The 16,884-nt window shown below is 37.1% G+C and overlaps 1 protein-coding gene across 1 annotated transcript in view; it reads left to right on the top strand.

Moving 5' to 3' along the window:
• The window catches only part of PDS5A (PDS5 cohesin associated factor A), a 156,311-nt gene that overhangs the window by 57,353 nt on the left and 82,074 nt on the right, over nucleotides 1-16,884 (top strand). The window contains exons 4-9 of the mRNA XM_017854266.1: nucleotides 215-264; nucleotides 3,359-3,485; nucleotides 5,671-5,751; nucleotides 8,892-9,032; nucleotides 12,569-12,684; nucleotides 15,617-15,711. Of these exons, the coding sequence (XP_017709755.1) occupies nucleotides 215-264; nucleotides 3,359-3,485; nucleotides 5,671-5,751; nucleotides 8,892-9,032; nucleotides 12,569-12,684; nucleotides 15,617-15,711 (610 nt within the window). The remainder of the gene's footprint in view (nucleotides 1-214; nucleotides 265-3,358; nucleotides 3,486-5,670; nucleotides 5,752-8,891; nucleotides 9,033-12,568; nucleotides 12,685-15,616; nucleotides 15,712-16,884) is intronic.

Raw genomic sequence — 16,884 nt, 5'->3', positions numbered from 1 at the left:
ATATATCTTTTCAAGGTCAGAATATGTGATTAACACTTAAAATTTTATATGTTGAGTCTTTATAGACTTTAATATGTTTCTAACTCTAAAATTAATTTTACTGTATTTTATTATATAACTATTCTGTTTATATATGTGTAATTCAATAATTATTTTTATTTATTTAAGAATTTAGCTTGGGTTAAATCATATAACATCTGCTTTGAATTGGAAGATTGCAATGAAATTTTATTCAGCTTTTAGGACTCTCTTCTCAGTGATCAAGTAAGTTATTTTTTAAGCATTTCTGCTTGTCTCTTTTTCTTGATTTATATATTCAGATGTTGTATACCCTACATCTACACTAAGATATTTCAGAGTTACAAGGAATTGTTTTCCTTAGAAAACTTAACATGAAGGGGAAAGTAAAAATTCTGTTGTCTCGAACACTGCCTTTGACCTTCTACTACCATTTTAAATTATGCTATCAGTTTACTGGTTGACCCTTCAGTGCCCCAGTCTGTCCTGGAGGCTGTGGACCAGTAGAGAAGTAAAAAGTGGTGCTCTTGTTTGAAGGAACTTACTATCTAATAGAGGCAACCAGATATGGTTGTAAAGCAAATCCTCCAAAACCTTACATTAATACAATGAAGTATTAAGTTATGAGGTAGAAATTATGCATGTTGTATGTACCATTAGTACTGGGAGACATAATAGCTCAGTCTTTAAGCTCACTAACTTTGACAACTTCTTATTCTAGACCTAGAAAAAAAGTCTTAAACATTGCCTAAATTGGCCTTTTCTTTATAGAAATAGGGAAACTAATCCAGAGCCAGGAAGTGTAGTGGCTTGCCCAAGGACCAGTTGCTGAACAGGAGGCTCAAATTCTGATTTTAGCCCATGTTTTTTGGTTTGTGAGTTTTTTTGTTTTTGTTTGGTTTGTTTTTTGTGTGTGTGGAGTTTTTTGTTGTTGTTGTTTTCTTCTGTGTGGGTTGTTTTGTTTTGTTTTGTTTTTGAGACAGTGTTTTGCTCTGTGTCACCCATGCTGGAGTGCAGTGGTTCCATCTTGGCTCACTGCAACTTCCACCTCCCGGGTTCAAGCAGTCCTCCTGCCTCAGCCTCCTCAGTAGCTGGGACTACAGGTGTGTGCCACCACGCCCGGCTAATTTTTGTATTTTTAGTAGAGATAGAGTTTCGCCCTGTTGGCCAGACTGGTCTCAAACTTTTGACCTCCAGTGATCCCCCCACCTCAGCCTCCCAAAGTGCTGGGTTTACAGGTGTGAGCTCCTATGCCCAGCCTGGTTTGTTTTTTGTATAGTAAATCAAGTACTGCTATGAGATGTGTTCTAGAACATTACATTATATATAAACATATCTCACATAAGTTTTCCAGTAGTCACATTAATAGAAAAGTAAAAACAAGTGAAATTCATTTTGATATTTTATTTATTCCACTGTATCCAAAAGTATTTTCATTCCACCATGTGGCCCTTGTCATGTTTCACATGTTCACCAGCCACATGTGGCAAATGGCTTGCATATTGAACAGCACATTTCCAGAGTTTTCTGGAGATTTTTATGAATGCTATATCATATTTTCTTTTTCCTTAGATGGAATGGTAGGATTAGGCATGATCCTGAAACAAACAGGGAAGGATCACTCCAGCTTGGCATAGGATAGAAGCTTGTAGAAAGACAGCATGAGAAAAAACTTCCTGTGGCATTTGACTAGCAGTAAGCCTTTAAAGTAAATGATAGAACATATAAACCTTACCTTTGTATTAGCTTTTGCTGCATTACAAAGTAACCTAAAACTTGATAGTTTAAGACAGCCACCATTTTATTTAGCTCATGATTCTGCTTGGCAGTTGATTTTATTTGGGTTGGATTTACACCTGTGTTTGTAGTCAGTTGGCAGGATATCTGGCCGATACCTGGCTGTTGGCTGAGGTGGACTGAAGTGATAGAACTGGGTCACATGTCTCACCCATTCAGGAGGTCAGCCCAGGCCTCTTCATATGCTGACTAAGTTCAAAAGTAGCAAGAAAGGGCAGGCCTCACTGTGGAAGCACTTGAAACTGATTCTTGGCCTTATATTTTATACTTTATTGATTTTTCATTTGTCTGTTTGAAATTCTTTGAGAGGTACTGGGATGACATTTTCAGAAAAACCTAGTTATTGAAAGCATTTTAGATGAAACTTTTGATTTTCAGTATTGGTGAATTAAAACTTCTAGTGGCAAGGATACGTCAATAATTGCTTATGTTGGCTTATGCATTTGGGGGTATTTAAATAGGTTTTTTCTTAATTTAAGGAATTTATTAAGACCTAAGGTGTGAGAGTTGAAAAAAATGTCTGCCTTTATTATCATACTTTTTGTTTGTTTCCTTAAAATTTTATCACCTTTAAAAATCTGGGACATGTAAGCAGAAGTGTCCTTTCTTTGAAGTGGACATGTGTGCGTGTGTTTTGAGACAGGGTCTTGGTCTGTCACCCAGGCTGGAGTGCAGTGGCACAATCATGGCTTGCTGAGGTCTCGACCTCCTGGGCTCCAGTGATCCTCCCATATCAGCCTTCTGAGTGGCTGGGGCTATAGGAACACACCACCACGCCTGGCTAATTTTTAATTTTTTTGTAGAGACAGAGTTTCGTCACATTGCCCAGGCTAAAATTGACATTTTTATTAGGCAGAATTTAATTTACTCTTGGAATCCTAGTTGTATAGAAACGTAATTTATTTTAAAGGTCTTTTTTTTCCTTTTCCTTTTCTTTTCTTTCTTTCTTTTTTTTTGATATGGAGTCTCACTCTGTCGCCCAGGCTGGAATGCAGTGGCGTGATCTCTGCTCACTGCAAACTCTGCCTCCCAGTTTCAAGTGATTCTTCCACCTCAGCCTCCCCAGTAGCTGGAATTCCAGGCGCCCGCCACCACGCCCCACTAATTTTTGTATTTTTGTAAAGATAGGTTTTCACCATGTTGGCCATGCTGGTCTCAAACTCCTGATGTCAGGTGATCCACTCGCCCCGGCCTCCCAAAGTGGTGGGATTACAGGCGCGAGCCACTGTGCCTGGCCTTTTTCTTTTTTAAAAAAATGTGAATTGAGGAAAATATAGTTGATTAGAAATTAGGTTTGTGTTTGTTTTTATAAAATACAACAATAGCTTACAACTGTTGTAATAGTCAACAAAAGGAGAAAGAAAATAGAGCCCCCCAGATTTCTCTGCCATTATTGGCACTGTCCCTCAAGTGAAAATCCTTTACATGTGAGATTGTTGTTTTAAACTAGGAAGTTTAATTTCCTATTGGAAGCTTGAATTCTCTTATTCTTTTTCTCTTCCTCCTACTTATTCTGTTTTTTTTTTTTTTTTTTTTTTTATAAAAATAGCCACAATAAGAAGGTACAAATGCACATGCTAGATTTGATGAGTTCTATCATCATGGAAGGTGATGGAGTTACTCAAGAGTTATTGGACTCCATTCTTATTAACCTCATTCCTGCACATAAGGTCTGTAAAATATGAAGATATTAAAGGTTAATATTTAACAGTCATGCTACACATAAGAATGAACAATTGTTTTCAGGCCATTTGCAATCCCATATGATTGTTCCCATGACCATTCTCCACCTCAAATAAAATAGGTTAACATACATTAGTCTTGTGGCTATTATTTTTACAAAATATATTGATTAACATATCATGTAAGAGTTTCATTCAAGTGGAACTGAAAATGTTTCGTATTCACACAAATAATCTGAGAATTGTAAGGGGTTAGGGGTGTTGTCTTTTTGGTTAATTGTGTTTGGAAAAGAAATGTATTTCCTCCTTATTAACATAGATGTGACACATAGGAGTTTGGATTTCTTTTCAGAATCCGTATCGTACCTTTTTCTTAGGTACTCTCAGAAAAAGATTTGGGCAGAAGCTGTATGGTTAATGTTAAGAAGAAAAGGACGATTCAGAGGTGTATCATTCTTCCCCATTTCCTTTTTCTATTTATCTCCACCAGATCCTCCTAAGAATCTATAGGACTTGGCTGCCCTCAGGCTCCACCACTGGGCTCTACTCAAGCCTACCCCAGTGTTGTTATTTGCCCCCCTGCTTTTTTCTTCTAATGGTTCAGTAACCTGTTATCAGATATTAGTGGAAAAATACGTACTCATTCACAGAAAGATACAATTAATTTTAAATTCTTGAGTCTAAATATTATTTATTTTATTCAAATGTAGTTTATAAAATTCTGTAGTTTGTAAAAATTCTGGGACTGTGGCAAAGGAGAGTATATTTTGGCAGATTAAGACAGTATATTTGGTTTTTATATGCTGGGTAAGTAGGTTGGTGGTATGTTTTTGGGACGGGGTCTCACTCTGTCACCTAGGCTGGAGTGCAGCGGCACGATCTTGCCTCATTGCAGCCTCTGTCTCCTGGGCTCAAGTGATCCTCCTACCTCAGCCTCCCAAGTAGCTGGCAATACAGGCATGTGCCACCATACCTGACTTTTTTTTTTTTTTTTTAAGTTTTCTTTGTAGAAACGGGATTTTGCAATGTTTCCCAGGCTTATCTCAAACTCCTGGGCTCAAGCGATCTCCCGCCTTAGCCTCCCAAAGTGCTGAGATGACAAGCATGAGCAACCACACTGGGCTTGAGAGAATTTTTATTAGTAGTAGGAAATAGACTTATTTTAATAAATAGAAATGTTAACTTAATTTTAAGCAAATCTTATCCTTTGCCAATGAAATAAAAGTGTAGAGCAGGGGTCAAGAAGCTATGGCTTGTTAATCAAATTTGGACCATTGCTTATTTATGTAAGTAAGATCTTATTGGAACACAGCCATGTTCATTCATTTTCGTTTTGTTTATATCTGCTTTCATGCTACAACAGCAGAGTTGTGTAGTTGTAGCAGTGATTTGTATGACCCACAAAGCCTAAAATATTTACCATGTAGCCCTTCATAGAAGAAGTTTGCTGACCTCTGGCCTAGAGTGTAGGTTTCCTAGCCTCATTTTGGAAGAGGTGTGAGATGATGGTGAATGAATCTGTTTGATCCAAAACTTCAAGATATAGCGGTGTTACTCTGTGTTATTCGAAACAAGAATTCCCTTTTCAGGCATTTAAAAAAAATTAAATATATATTTTCTAAGGTTCTTCTCAGATCCTTTAATTTATTTGAGTACATTGGGACTCTTTAAGCGGAAGCATAGTATTCAACATTTCAAAAATATAATTGATCAATAACTGTTTATTTGAAACACTTACCAGGTCTACTCTTCTCCAGAGCATGCATTGATTAAACAATGAAATAATTGAGCATGTTGTGTTAGATTGGGGAGTGTATGTATTTAAGATACATGGGTGTAGTTGTTAGTTTACATTGGTTAACATATAAAAACCAAAAAGCATTAGGTCTATTTTGAGTTTAGTAAAACTTAATATAGGGTTGTGCTTTTGCTAACTAATCCATTTTAGTTTTTGATTAATAAATGAGTTTGATTTGCAATGTCTGCATTTAAGACCACTTGACTAGAGGATATTTGCAAAACCTTGAAGAGAATTCAGGTATTTTATTTTGCTTCACATTTTAGTGAAGAAAATTTGTATTTTATTACAGATTTGAAGACTACAGTATTCTAGTGTTGCTATCTCATAAATTAACAAATTCATTTGTAACTTTCCATGTTTTATTATTTTCAGAACTTAAATAAACAGTCTTTTGACCTTGCAAAAGTGCTATTGAAAAGAACAGTCCAGACTATTGAGGCATGCATTGCTAATGTATGTATTTCTATGTTCATTCTGTATTTTGTAATTCTTAATCCATTGTACTAATTTATTAGAACCTCTTACATAGAAGTTTATTTAGCTTATAAATATAGAAGAACTTATGTCCAAATGTGACCAAGGTTAGAGAAATGCAGCATAAGCTTCATGACGTTGTTTTTAAAGGGTGGATGTTACTATAAGAAAAGTTATCTGCAATTCCCATCCCCTTATCTGCATTTGTATTTATATTTATTTCGTTGTCTCCCAGATATGCTGATCTCTTTCATTTTTTCTCTACATCTTTATCCTTTGGTCTCTGTGTCTCTCTTTATATATTTTCTTCTTTGTGTCTTTTGGGTCATTCTTCTGAAGTCCGCTAATGTTTCTTCCTTTTTTTTTTTTTTCAAATATTATAGAGATTTATTTAGAAAATTGGTTGTTTTGGCTGTTGTTTTTGGCAAACATTTAAATACTTTGAGTAATGAAAGATTGTGATAGTTGCTATGTAGTAATAGTTTAAAAAAACTGTACTGAGGAATTTGTTCTGGGTTTGTTTTTACTAAAAAAGTTAATAATTTGGAAAAAAAGTTTGCAATTTCACTACCTTATAACAACTAATTCCATTGTACATTTGCTCATATTTATAACTATTTTCCCACATACTTTGTGAAAAAAAAAATTTTTTTTTTTGAGGCGGAGTCTCTGTCCGTCCCTGAGGCCAGAGTACAGTTGTGCAATCTTGGCTCACTGCAAACTCCGCCTCCCAGGTTCACGCCATTCTCCTGCCTCAGCCTCCCGAGTAGCTGGGACTACAGACTCCCGCCACCATGCTTGGCTAATTTTTTGTATTTTTAGTAGAGACAGGGTTTCACCGTGTTAACCAAGGTGGTCTCGATCTCCTGACACCGTGATCCACCCTCCTCAGCCTCCCAAAGTGCTGAGATTACAGGTGTGAGCCACTGCACCTGGCTACTTTATGTAAAATTTTTATTGTCTTTCTTGTATTTACATATTTTGACATTCTTTTTAAATATATAAGAATGACTGTAAATGTTTCTTGATATATATTTCCTTATAGTCATAGATTTAGGTCTTTTCAGTGTTTGTTTCCTAATCATCTTTGTGAATCTTAACATTTATGTGTTGTTAAATTATTTTCCATGGATAAAAATACAAATGAGGCTTTTAATTTAAATGTTATCCTATTAGTATTGCTTGGATTGCTAAATTAATATTTAAACAGATTAAACAATAATGGTACTAAAGAAGTGTCTGTCTTCAGCCTTGAATACATTTCTCAATTCTCAGAAATAACCGTCCCCGATAGGTTTTCTTATATCCTTTCAGAAGTAGTATTCTATGCTTTTTTGTGTGTGTGTATGCATATATTTTGATAAAACTGTCTTCTTCATTATTTTCAGTGTCTGCATAGTAAATATGAATTTTTTGGTATTATTCTTGTCCAATGGGAATGATTTTTTTTTTTTTCCTTTTTTTTGGAGATGGAGTCTCACCTTGTTGACCAGGCTGGAATGCAGTGGTACAATTTCAGTTGACTGCAACCTCTGCCTCCCAGGCTCAAGTGATTCTCCTGCTTCAGCCTTCTGAGTGGCTGGACTGCAGGCGTGTGCCACCACACGCTGCTAATTTTTATATTTTTTAGTAGAGATGGGGTTTCACCATGTTGGCCAGGCTGGTCTTGAACTCCTGACCTCAGGTAATCTGCCTGCCTCGGCCTCCCAAAGTACTGTGATTACAGGTGTGAGCCACTGTGCCTGGCCAATAATGAGCATTTTCTAACTCTTAATTTATGCTGCTTTTCAAATTATGTTACAACCAGAAATGTATGCTTGTACCAGTTGCATACAATTGCCCCTGAGACATTTTAAAAATTGAATTCTTCTGCATTTGTGGCGGTCGTGGTGTGCAGTGCTAGTATCTTTTAATCTGTGCTCTTGGCCTTGTATACTCTTTATTTCCATCTAGCATTAAAAAAAAAAAAATCAGTTAGCTTTTGTATTACCAACTTTTGTTCTTTTGTCATGCAAGCCAAAACATATTTGACTTTCTCTGAGTATTAAAAGAACCAACCCAACAACAACAAAAAAATCCTTCCCCTTTAAATACTCTTTATTTCTAAACTCATGGAAACATTTTTTTGCCTTTTTTTTTTTTTTTTTTGAAACAGGGTCTTGTTCTGTCCCCCATGCAGAAGGAGTACAGTGATGTGATCACAACTCACTGCAACCTCGACTTCTTAGGGCTTAAATGATCCCCCCTGCCATGGCCTCCTGAGTAGCTGGGGCTATAGGCATGCACCACCATGGCCAGATAATTTTTTAATTTTTTGTAGAGTCAAGGGTCTCACTGTGTTGCCCAGGCTGGTCTCCAACTCCTGGGCTCAAGATTGTCATGCCCTGGCTTCCCAAAAGTGCTGGGATTATAGGCGTGTGCCGCTGTGCCTTTGAGTTTTTAAAAAATCAAAGGTTGAGGCCAGGCGCAGTGGCTCACACCTGTAATCTCAGTACTTTGGGAGGCCAAGGCCTGTGGATCACCTGAGGTATGGAGTTTGAGACCAGCCTGGCCAACACGGGGAATCCTTGTCTGTACTAAAAATATAAAAATTAGCTGGCCTTGGTGGCAGGTTCCTGGGGCTGAAGCAGGAGAATTGCTTGAATCTCGGAGGTGGAAGTTGCAGTGAGCCAAGATCACGCCACTGTATTCCAGCCTGGGCGACACAGCCAGACTTCATCTCAAAAAAAGAAAAAAAAAATCAAAGATTGAGACTTTGTAATATTTCTCTGCTACAAGGAAATTTTTCTAAAATCCTTTGTAATGAACTACACAGACTGTCTAAATTGTTTTAATGAAAACAAAGATTCCTAGAAATGTCCTTATTTGAAATATACCCAACAAACCAATTTTGTTTTTTGCTTTTCTCCTTGTAACATTCATGATTTGATATTATTAGGAAATTATTTCTTCCGCTGTTTAGATGATTGTCCTATTATATATTAGTAATCACACATGTATTTGTATCACCTCCTTTAATAGTATGTGTAAAACCTAATTATATAGTTTATAAAATGTTTATAAAATGTATCCATGTTTTAAGTGAACTAGATGTTTTATTTTGTTTTAATATCTCATAGTTTTTCAATCAAGTCCTAGTGCTGGGAAGATCATCAGTAAGTGATTTGTCAGAACATGTATTTGATCTGATTCAGGAACTTTTTGCTATAGATCCTCATTTATTATTATCCGTCATGCCACAGCTTGAATTCAAACTAAAGGTAAGATTGACCAGTTTTCTTTTCTATTTTGTTTTTCATGTTTCTTTCTTATTTCTAGAGCAAGTACAATGTAAAATTGACCAATTTTCTTGCCCTTTAAACTTTCCAGGAAAATGTATACCGCATAATTTTCTGTAACTGTAGAAGAATAAAGTATGACTTCAGTTTGTCTTTTTCTTTCTTTTTTTTGGACGGAGTTTTGCTGTTGTTGCTCAGGCTGAAGTGCAGTGGCACAATCTTGGCTCACTGTAACGTTCGCCTCCTGGATTCAAGCGATTCTTCTGCCTCAGCCTCCTGAGTAACTGGGACTACAGGCGCACACCACCACACCCATATAATTTTTATATTTTTAGTAGAGACGGGGATTTGTCATGTTGGCCAGGCTGGTCTCAATCTCTTGATCTTGTTATCTGCCCACCTCGGCTGCCCAAAGAGCTGGGATTACAGGCATGAGTCACCATGCCTGGCCACAAAATTATAATACTTCCAATTGTTAAATATCTCCTGATAATCACAGTGACACAAGCAATAGATAGGAAAAATGGTATTATCTTAAATTTTTTTTTTTTTTGAGACGGAGTCTCGCTCTGTCGCCCAGGCTGGAGTGCAGTGGCCGGATCTCAGCTCACTGCAAGCTCTGCTTCCCAGGTTCACGCCATTCTCCCGCCTCAGCCTCCGGAGTAGCTGGGACTACAGGTGCCTGCCACCACGCCCGGCTAATTTCTTTTTTTTTGTATTTTTAGTAGAGACGGGGTTTCACCGTGTTGGCGAGGATGGTCTCGATCTCCTGACTTCATGATCTGCCCGCCTCGGCCTTCCAAAGTGCTGGAATTACAGGCTTGAGCCACTGCGCCCGGCCTATCTTAGAAATTTATAATACATGTTGGTATTAAATGGTATCCATTATTAGATAGATATGTTTTAGAACATCCAAAGATTTTAAATGGAATCCTAATATGGTATTGCTTACAATTTTATGACCTTTTCATGGTACAGATTAAGGACAGAAATTTGACTGTCCTAAAAATAGTGTATCTATTTTTTATAGACAACTGAGCAAGTAATTTGTAATTCTTGCTCCTCTGATATTTGTAAAAGTTTAATACTGCCTTGAAGTCTTGGGCTCAAGTGATCCTCTTGTCCCAATCTCTTGAGGAGCTGGGACTGTAGGTATACCTCACCATTCCTGGTAATATATATATGTATATTTTTTTTTGGTTGAGAGTGGTTCTCAATATGTTACCCAGGCTGGTCTCAAATTCCTGGCCTAATGCAATTCTCCTGCCTTGGCCTCAGATTACTGAGAAGGCATGAGCCACTGAGCCTGGTCAAGGAATATATTTTGACTTTTACAAATAGCAGAGGGGCGAGTTTTCAGTTAGTTTTACTTCTGTGGTTTATAGATGTTAAATGTCACCTCGTTTGAAATAATCACCGATCTACTAAAGTAGTTACTTGCTATTCGAATAAAATTTCCATATATTGTTTCATATTTAAGGGACAGATTACTTTTTCTTTAAGAAATAAATCATATTGGCTAATAAATTGAACTTACTAGGAGGTTGTGCTACTCTGCATTATTGTCACTTTGCTTGAGAAAAATTTTGTCAAAGAAAATCAGGCTGGGCCAAGTGCCGTAGCTCATACCTGTGTAATCCCAGCACTTTGGGAGGTGGAGGCAGGCAGATCTCTTGAGCCCAGGAGTCTGAGACCAGCTTGAGCAACATGGTGACACCCCATCTCTACAAAAAATACAGAAATTAGCCAAGGATAATGGCACACACCCATAGTCCCAGCTACTCAGGAGGCTGAGGTAGGAGGATGGCTTGAGCCTGGAAGGTGGAGGTTATAGTGGACTGAGGTTGCTCCACTGTACTCCAGCCTGGGTGATAGAGCCAGACCCAGACCTTGTCTCACAAAAAAAAAAGAGAAAGAAAATCAGGCCAGGTGTGGTACCTCATGTCCATATAATCCCAGCATTATGGGAGGCTGAGATGGGAGGCTTGCCTGAGGCCAGGAGTTCAAGACCAACCTCGTCAACGTGGTAAGATTCTGTCTCTGTAGAAAAATAAAAAATTAGCCAGGTGTGGTGATGCACACCTGTATGTCCAGTTACTCAGGAGGCTAAGGTGGGAGGATCACTTGAGCCCAGGAGTTCAAGGTTGCAGTGAGCCATGATCATGCCAGTGTACTCTAGCCTGGGCAACAGAGCAAGACTCTACCTCTTTTTTTAAAAAAATCATTTTTGTCATTTATAATTAAAATAGTTGATGTAATTTTCATTTTTACATTGATTAAGTGTGCCTGTTATACCCACAAAACCCCTGTTCTTGAGCGTTAAAACATAAGAAAATATTTTATCCTGTGGTCTTTATTTTCTATTTTACTTCTCTTTTGCCAAAATATTTTGTTTATTGGATATCTGGTATTGCTTTAGCCACATATTGTATGTGAACACCTAAAAAAAAAAATTAGCAGTTGCTTTTAGATGTTGTATTTATTTTCCTAGCGAATATGATTTTTGAAAAGTTTCACACAACATATGGTTTCAGAATAACTTATTTTACATTAAAGCGTGGCATCACTACTGAAACTGAAACAGAATTTTTATCGCATATGCTGTTTCAGGATAAGAAAATAAGAGACCTTACTAGAAAACAATGAAGTTTTGCTTTTTTATGGTATTTACCTTGACCTTCAGATCATCTTTTTGATTCTTGGGCTGCTATTAAAATGAGTTTCCATGAATCATGAAATTCTGTAGTATCGTATTCACCAGTCAGTAGGGGATTCTTCATTAAAACTTTGTATATCAGCCAGGTGCGGTGGTTCATTCCCATAATCCCAGCACTTTGGGAGGCTGAGGCAGGTGGGTCACGAGTTCAGGAGTTCGAGACCAGCCTGGCCAAGATGATGAAACCCCATCTCTACTAAAAATGTGAAAATTAGCCGGGCGCAGTGGTGGGCGCCTGTAATCCCAGCTAGTCAAGAGGCTGAGGCAGGAGAATCTCTTGAATCCGGGAGGCAGAGGTTGCAGTGAGCTGAGATCGCGCCACTGCACTCTAGCTTGGGAGACAGAGCAAGACTCCTCAAAAAAAAAAAAAAACTTTGTATATCAAAACTTGAATTGATGTGTGTTTATGTTGGAATGTAAATTGCAGATTTCCTATAAAGTAAGCTTATTAGGGTGGTAACTGTAGCTTTGTCCTTCATAGACGTTTTTATAGGGTTTGTAATGTTAGAAGTGAATTATATGTCTATATTTACAATGTCCATAACCAGTGTATAGAATGCAATTAATCAGTGAAGTAGACATAAATTAGCAGTTGGGAGGGTGTGAAATAAGAGCAAAAACCCAGATGATCTAACATGAAATCAAATCAATTTCTGCATAGTAAATGAGGACATATGATATTTTAAACTTCTCACAGTTACAAGCAGAAATATGAAATTGTATCTTCTTAAGAATGTTTCAAGATATTTTCTGTAATCTGATGAATAAAGCTCAGGCTTCACTTTCTGTTTTCCCTTCTTAGAGCAATGATGGAGAAGAGCGATTAGCTGTTGTTCGACTTCTTGCTAAATTGTTTGGCTCCAAAGATTCCGATTTGGCAACACAGAATCGTCCTCTTTGGCAATGTTTTCTTGGACGGTAAGAGAACATATAATTCTGATGTTTATATTTTGGAAAATAGTCAGTAGGGTGCAGGTCACTTGATTAAAACTATACATATCAAAACTTTCTTTGGTAGATGTTGGTTTCATTGTTATCTGTGTTGCCATCCTTCTTATGGAATAAATTGTAGGAAAATTTTTTTATGGAGAAAGCTTAGTATTTTATCTGTATAACACTTTTTAACTTCTTGTTAAAATAATGTCATGGCCAGGCCTGGTGGCTCATACCTATAATCCTAGCACTTTGGGACGCTGAGGTGGGCAAATCACTTGAGGTCAGGAGTTCAGGAAACCAGCCTGACCAACTTGGTGTCTCTACTAAAAATACAAAAATTAACCGGGGGTGGTGACCGGCGCCTGTAACCACAACTAGTCAAGAGGCTGAGGCGGGAGAATCCTTGAACCCGGGAGGCAGAGGTTGCAGTGAGCTGAGATCCAGCCACTGCATTCCAGCCTGAGTGACGGAGTAAGACTCCATCTCCCAAAAAAAAAAAAAAGAAAAAAGTCATTAGAATGAATAGACAGCACTGCAGTATATTCTAAGTCTTAAGATTTTTAAATCATGAAGCTGAATACATACTGATCCAAATTTAAGAACCTGTGCCATTTGTCGGCCTACCAACTTTTTCATTTACTAGTGCTTGTCTTTTGGGTCTGTAACTTATCTGAACACACTGTATGGTGTTTTTTAACTAACTTGGTATAATTGTATAATTTTTAAATGGAAAATATTATTGCCCTTAGTTAACTCAGATAGTTTTTAATGTTTCTTCTCAAGAGCTTAGAATGACTGTATTCTATTTGGCTTGATAGTAGTGTTGACAAATTTATGAAATTCATTACATTCCTCCTTGCATTCCATTTACCTGTTTTGCTTTTAAAGCTGATTGGAAAGTAGATATTTACTATTAATATTCTGGAGATGTTTGAGATTCCCCATTATTTAGTTCAACTGATTTAGAAGTTGGTGCCAGAATTTTTCTTGATGTAAATTCACCACAATAGTTCTCATACTAATCCTAGGTTTTGAGAAATCTCTGACAAGGCCATAATGCTATCTTAGCAGTGACTTGCCCAGAACATGCCATTTTGAAGGCCTTATAGGAATAAATGCTAAATATTTGAATAGCTAAATGTGACTCCATGAGAATTCTGAATGGTGGGAATGAAGCAACTGTACTTTCAAAGTTGTGGGGGAGGAATTCCCTATCCCAGGATGGACATCAAATATTTTTTGTAAATAATTTAAGCAAAAATGCAAGGCTTCATTTTACTTCAGTTACTTATGAAAATGAAATCACCCATAGTAGGTTTCTGACACTTATTATTTTACACTCACTGCTAACTGTAGTGGTGTCTCTGATCCATAGAAACAATTCATAGTCTGCAGTATTATTTTCCATAATTATAACATATATTTTCCATAATTGTTTTGATACTTTGTAATTACTTGATCATTAATAATGTATAATTTTTCTCTGCCAGCTAGAGAATTATAAATCCTAAATGTAAGATTTTATTAAAACATGAAAATTATATCTGGGTAAGAAAGTAGGAGGCCATAGACATTAAGACATTTATTAAACAACTTTCTTTTACTTGGTTATTTTGTGAGATCATTTAAAAAATAAAAATATTTCCAGCTATTTCAGATCACATTGTTTATCATTAATCAGCATATTTTAAAAGTTGCCTAATAATCTATTTTAAATTTGAGGGTTCCTTACCTTATCCTTAACATGTGCATTTTTGAGTCTACATATTGTGTTGCGTGTTAATTGAATTCGTACGTATACTAGACCTTTAAAAGAGCATTGTAATACAAGGTGGTTCTGGCCAAAAGAAACTTACGTCAGGCAGTGCAACACACATTTTTTTTTTTTTTGAGGCGGAGTCTCCCTTCGTCACCCAGGCTGGAACGCAGTGACGTGATCTCTGTTCACCGCAACCTCTCCTGCCTCGGCCTCCAGAGTAGCTGGGATTATAGGCACCCGCCACCACGCCTGGGCTAGTAACACATTTTCTGCACTCATCTTTGAACTTCCAGATCTGCCCCTTATATATGGTTTGCTCTCTACCTCAAGTTCCCCAGTGTTTGTCTCATATAAACCTTTTGTCTTGTTTTGTTTTGAGACAGGGTCTGTTACCCAGGTTGGAGTGCAGTGGCACAATTATGGCTCACTGCAGCCTCTACCTCCCGGGCTCAAGCAGTCCTTCTACCTCACCCTCCCGAGTAGCTGAGACTACAGGGGAATGCCACCACGCCCGGCTAATTTTTGTGTTTTTTTGTACAGACAGGGCTTTGCTATGTTTTCAAGGCTGATCTAGAACTCGTGAGTGCAGGCAATCCACCCACCTCAGCTTTCTGAGTAGTAGCTGGTACTACAGGGGCATGCCACCATGCCTGCCTAATTTTTATATATTTATAGAGATAGGGTTTTGCCATGTTTTCAAGGCTGGTCTTAAACTCGTGGGCACAAGCAATCTACCTGTCTCCGCCTCCCAAAGTGCTGTGATTACAGGTGTCAGCCACCGTGCCTGGAATCTCCTATATACTTATTCTTCAAGAAGATTTTGTGTGTTTTGAATATTTTTACTTTGTAGCATAATATTAAGCTCTCAAATTATAACTCCATAAAGTGTATAGTTTGGTTTGAGGGATGTGTTTATACTGTTTTTTGTTAGTTTTAGCATGGTAAAGAAATTCTGTTTGTGAAAATGTTTTTGTGAAATTGTGTCGTTTCACCTTGTAGTGTACTTTATATTCTTCCTTCAGAATACCTTAGCTCATAACAAATTATCTAATCAGTAACTATTGTTGTGTATAAGCATTTTCATGTTAGATATACCTGATTTGAGAATAATTTTTTTGCCTTACAATTAATGTTTAGCAATCTTTTTCTGTGTAGATTTAATGACATTCATGTTCCTGTGAGATTAGAAAGTGTGAAATTTGCCAGTCATTGTTTAATGAATCACCCAGATTTAGCGAAGGATCTCACAGGTAAGTTAGCTGGTTTATTACAGATATTAGCATAATCATAAAACTGTATTGTAGATACGACTTGTGACCTAACTTCACTTTCCAAGTAGATTTTAACTCTAGTATGGTCTCGGGTTTTCATTTGTTGTACACTAAGAAATGATTTCATGTTCATGTAATAAAATTACACTTAAAATCTTTTTATTTATTTGTTTGTTTAAAAAAAGGCTTTCAGTCCTGGGCTCAAGTGACCTCTCACTTTGGCATCCCAAGTATTACAGGCAGGTGCTACAATGCCCAGCTTAAAATCTTCATATTTTAATCCTTTGAGATTTTTTGAAAATCATAATTTAAGGAAGTAGCGTATTTCTTAAGACATTGGATTTGGGTAGAAATCATTATGTCTGTTTAATTAAATATAGTGGCATTTAATAATAAGTGGGAACACGATTATCTTCTGCACTAGACTAGAATTTTTCATTCTTTTGAATCTAGAGCTTTTAAATCTACCTGTTTGGTAGCAGCACATAAGTGGTTTTATCAACAGGCTCTTATTTACCAAAAAGAACAGGGGAAACAACATTTTTTTGTTTAGATTTAGTTTGTATTATAAATTATTTAAGAATTTTAAAGAGATTATAAAGTAGTCTGGATTTTATATTGTGTAATTTGCAGGCATATACCTATCAGTTAAATTGCCATAAGCATTTTCACTTATGTTTTTCTTTTAAGCCTGTTAATTTGTAACTGAAATTCAAACTGACATAGATCAGATACTGCATTGTGAATTGACTTTTCCAGGATAACTGATGAAAATACATTATTAAAATGTAACTATGGGTGTGGTGGCTCACAGGTGTAATCTCCTGCACATTGGGAGGCCAAGGCAGGTATATCACTTGAGGCCAGGAGGTCAAGACCAGCCTGGCCAACATGGTGAAACGCCATCTCTACTAAAAATACAAAAATTAGCCAGGCATGGTGGCAGATACCTGTAATCTAAGCTACTTGGAGGCTGAGGTACGAAAATTGCTTGAACCTGGGCAGCAGAGGTTGCAGTGCACCGAGATCACTCTATTGCACTCCAGCCTGGGTGACAGAGTGAGACTCTGTTTCAAAACAAAAAAAGAAGATGTAACTATGAAGTATTTTATTTTATTTTATTGATTTTTTGATTCAGGGCCTCACTCTGTT

Source organism: Rhinopithecus bieti, unplaced genomic scaffold (assembly GCF_001698545.2).
Source record: "Rhinopithecus bieti isolate Rb0 unplaced genomic scaffold, ASM169854v2 scaffold_2339, whole genome shotgun sequence".
NCBI classification, from domain to species: domain Eukaryota; kingdom Metazoa; phylum Chordata; class Mammalia; order Primates; family Cercopithecidae; genus Rhinopithecus; species Rhinopithecus bieti.
Note: the sequence above shows the minus strand (reverse complement) of the source record. Positions and strands in the feature narration are given on the sequence as shown.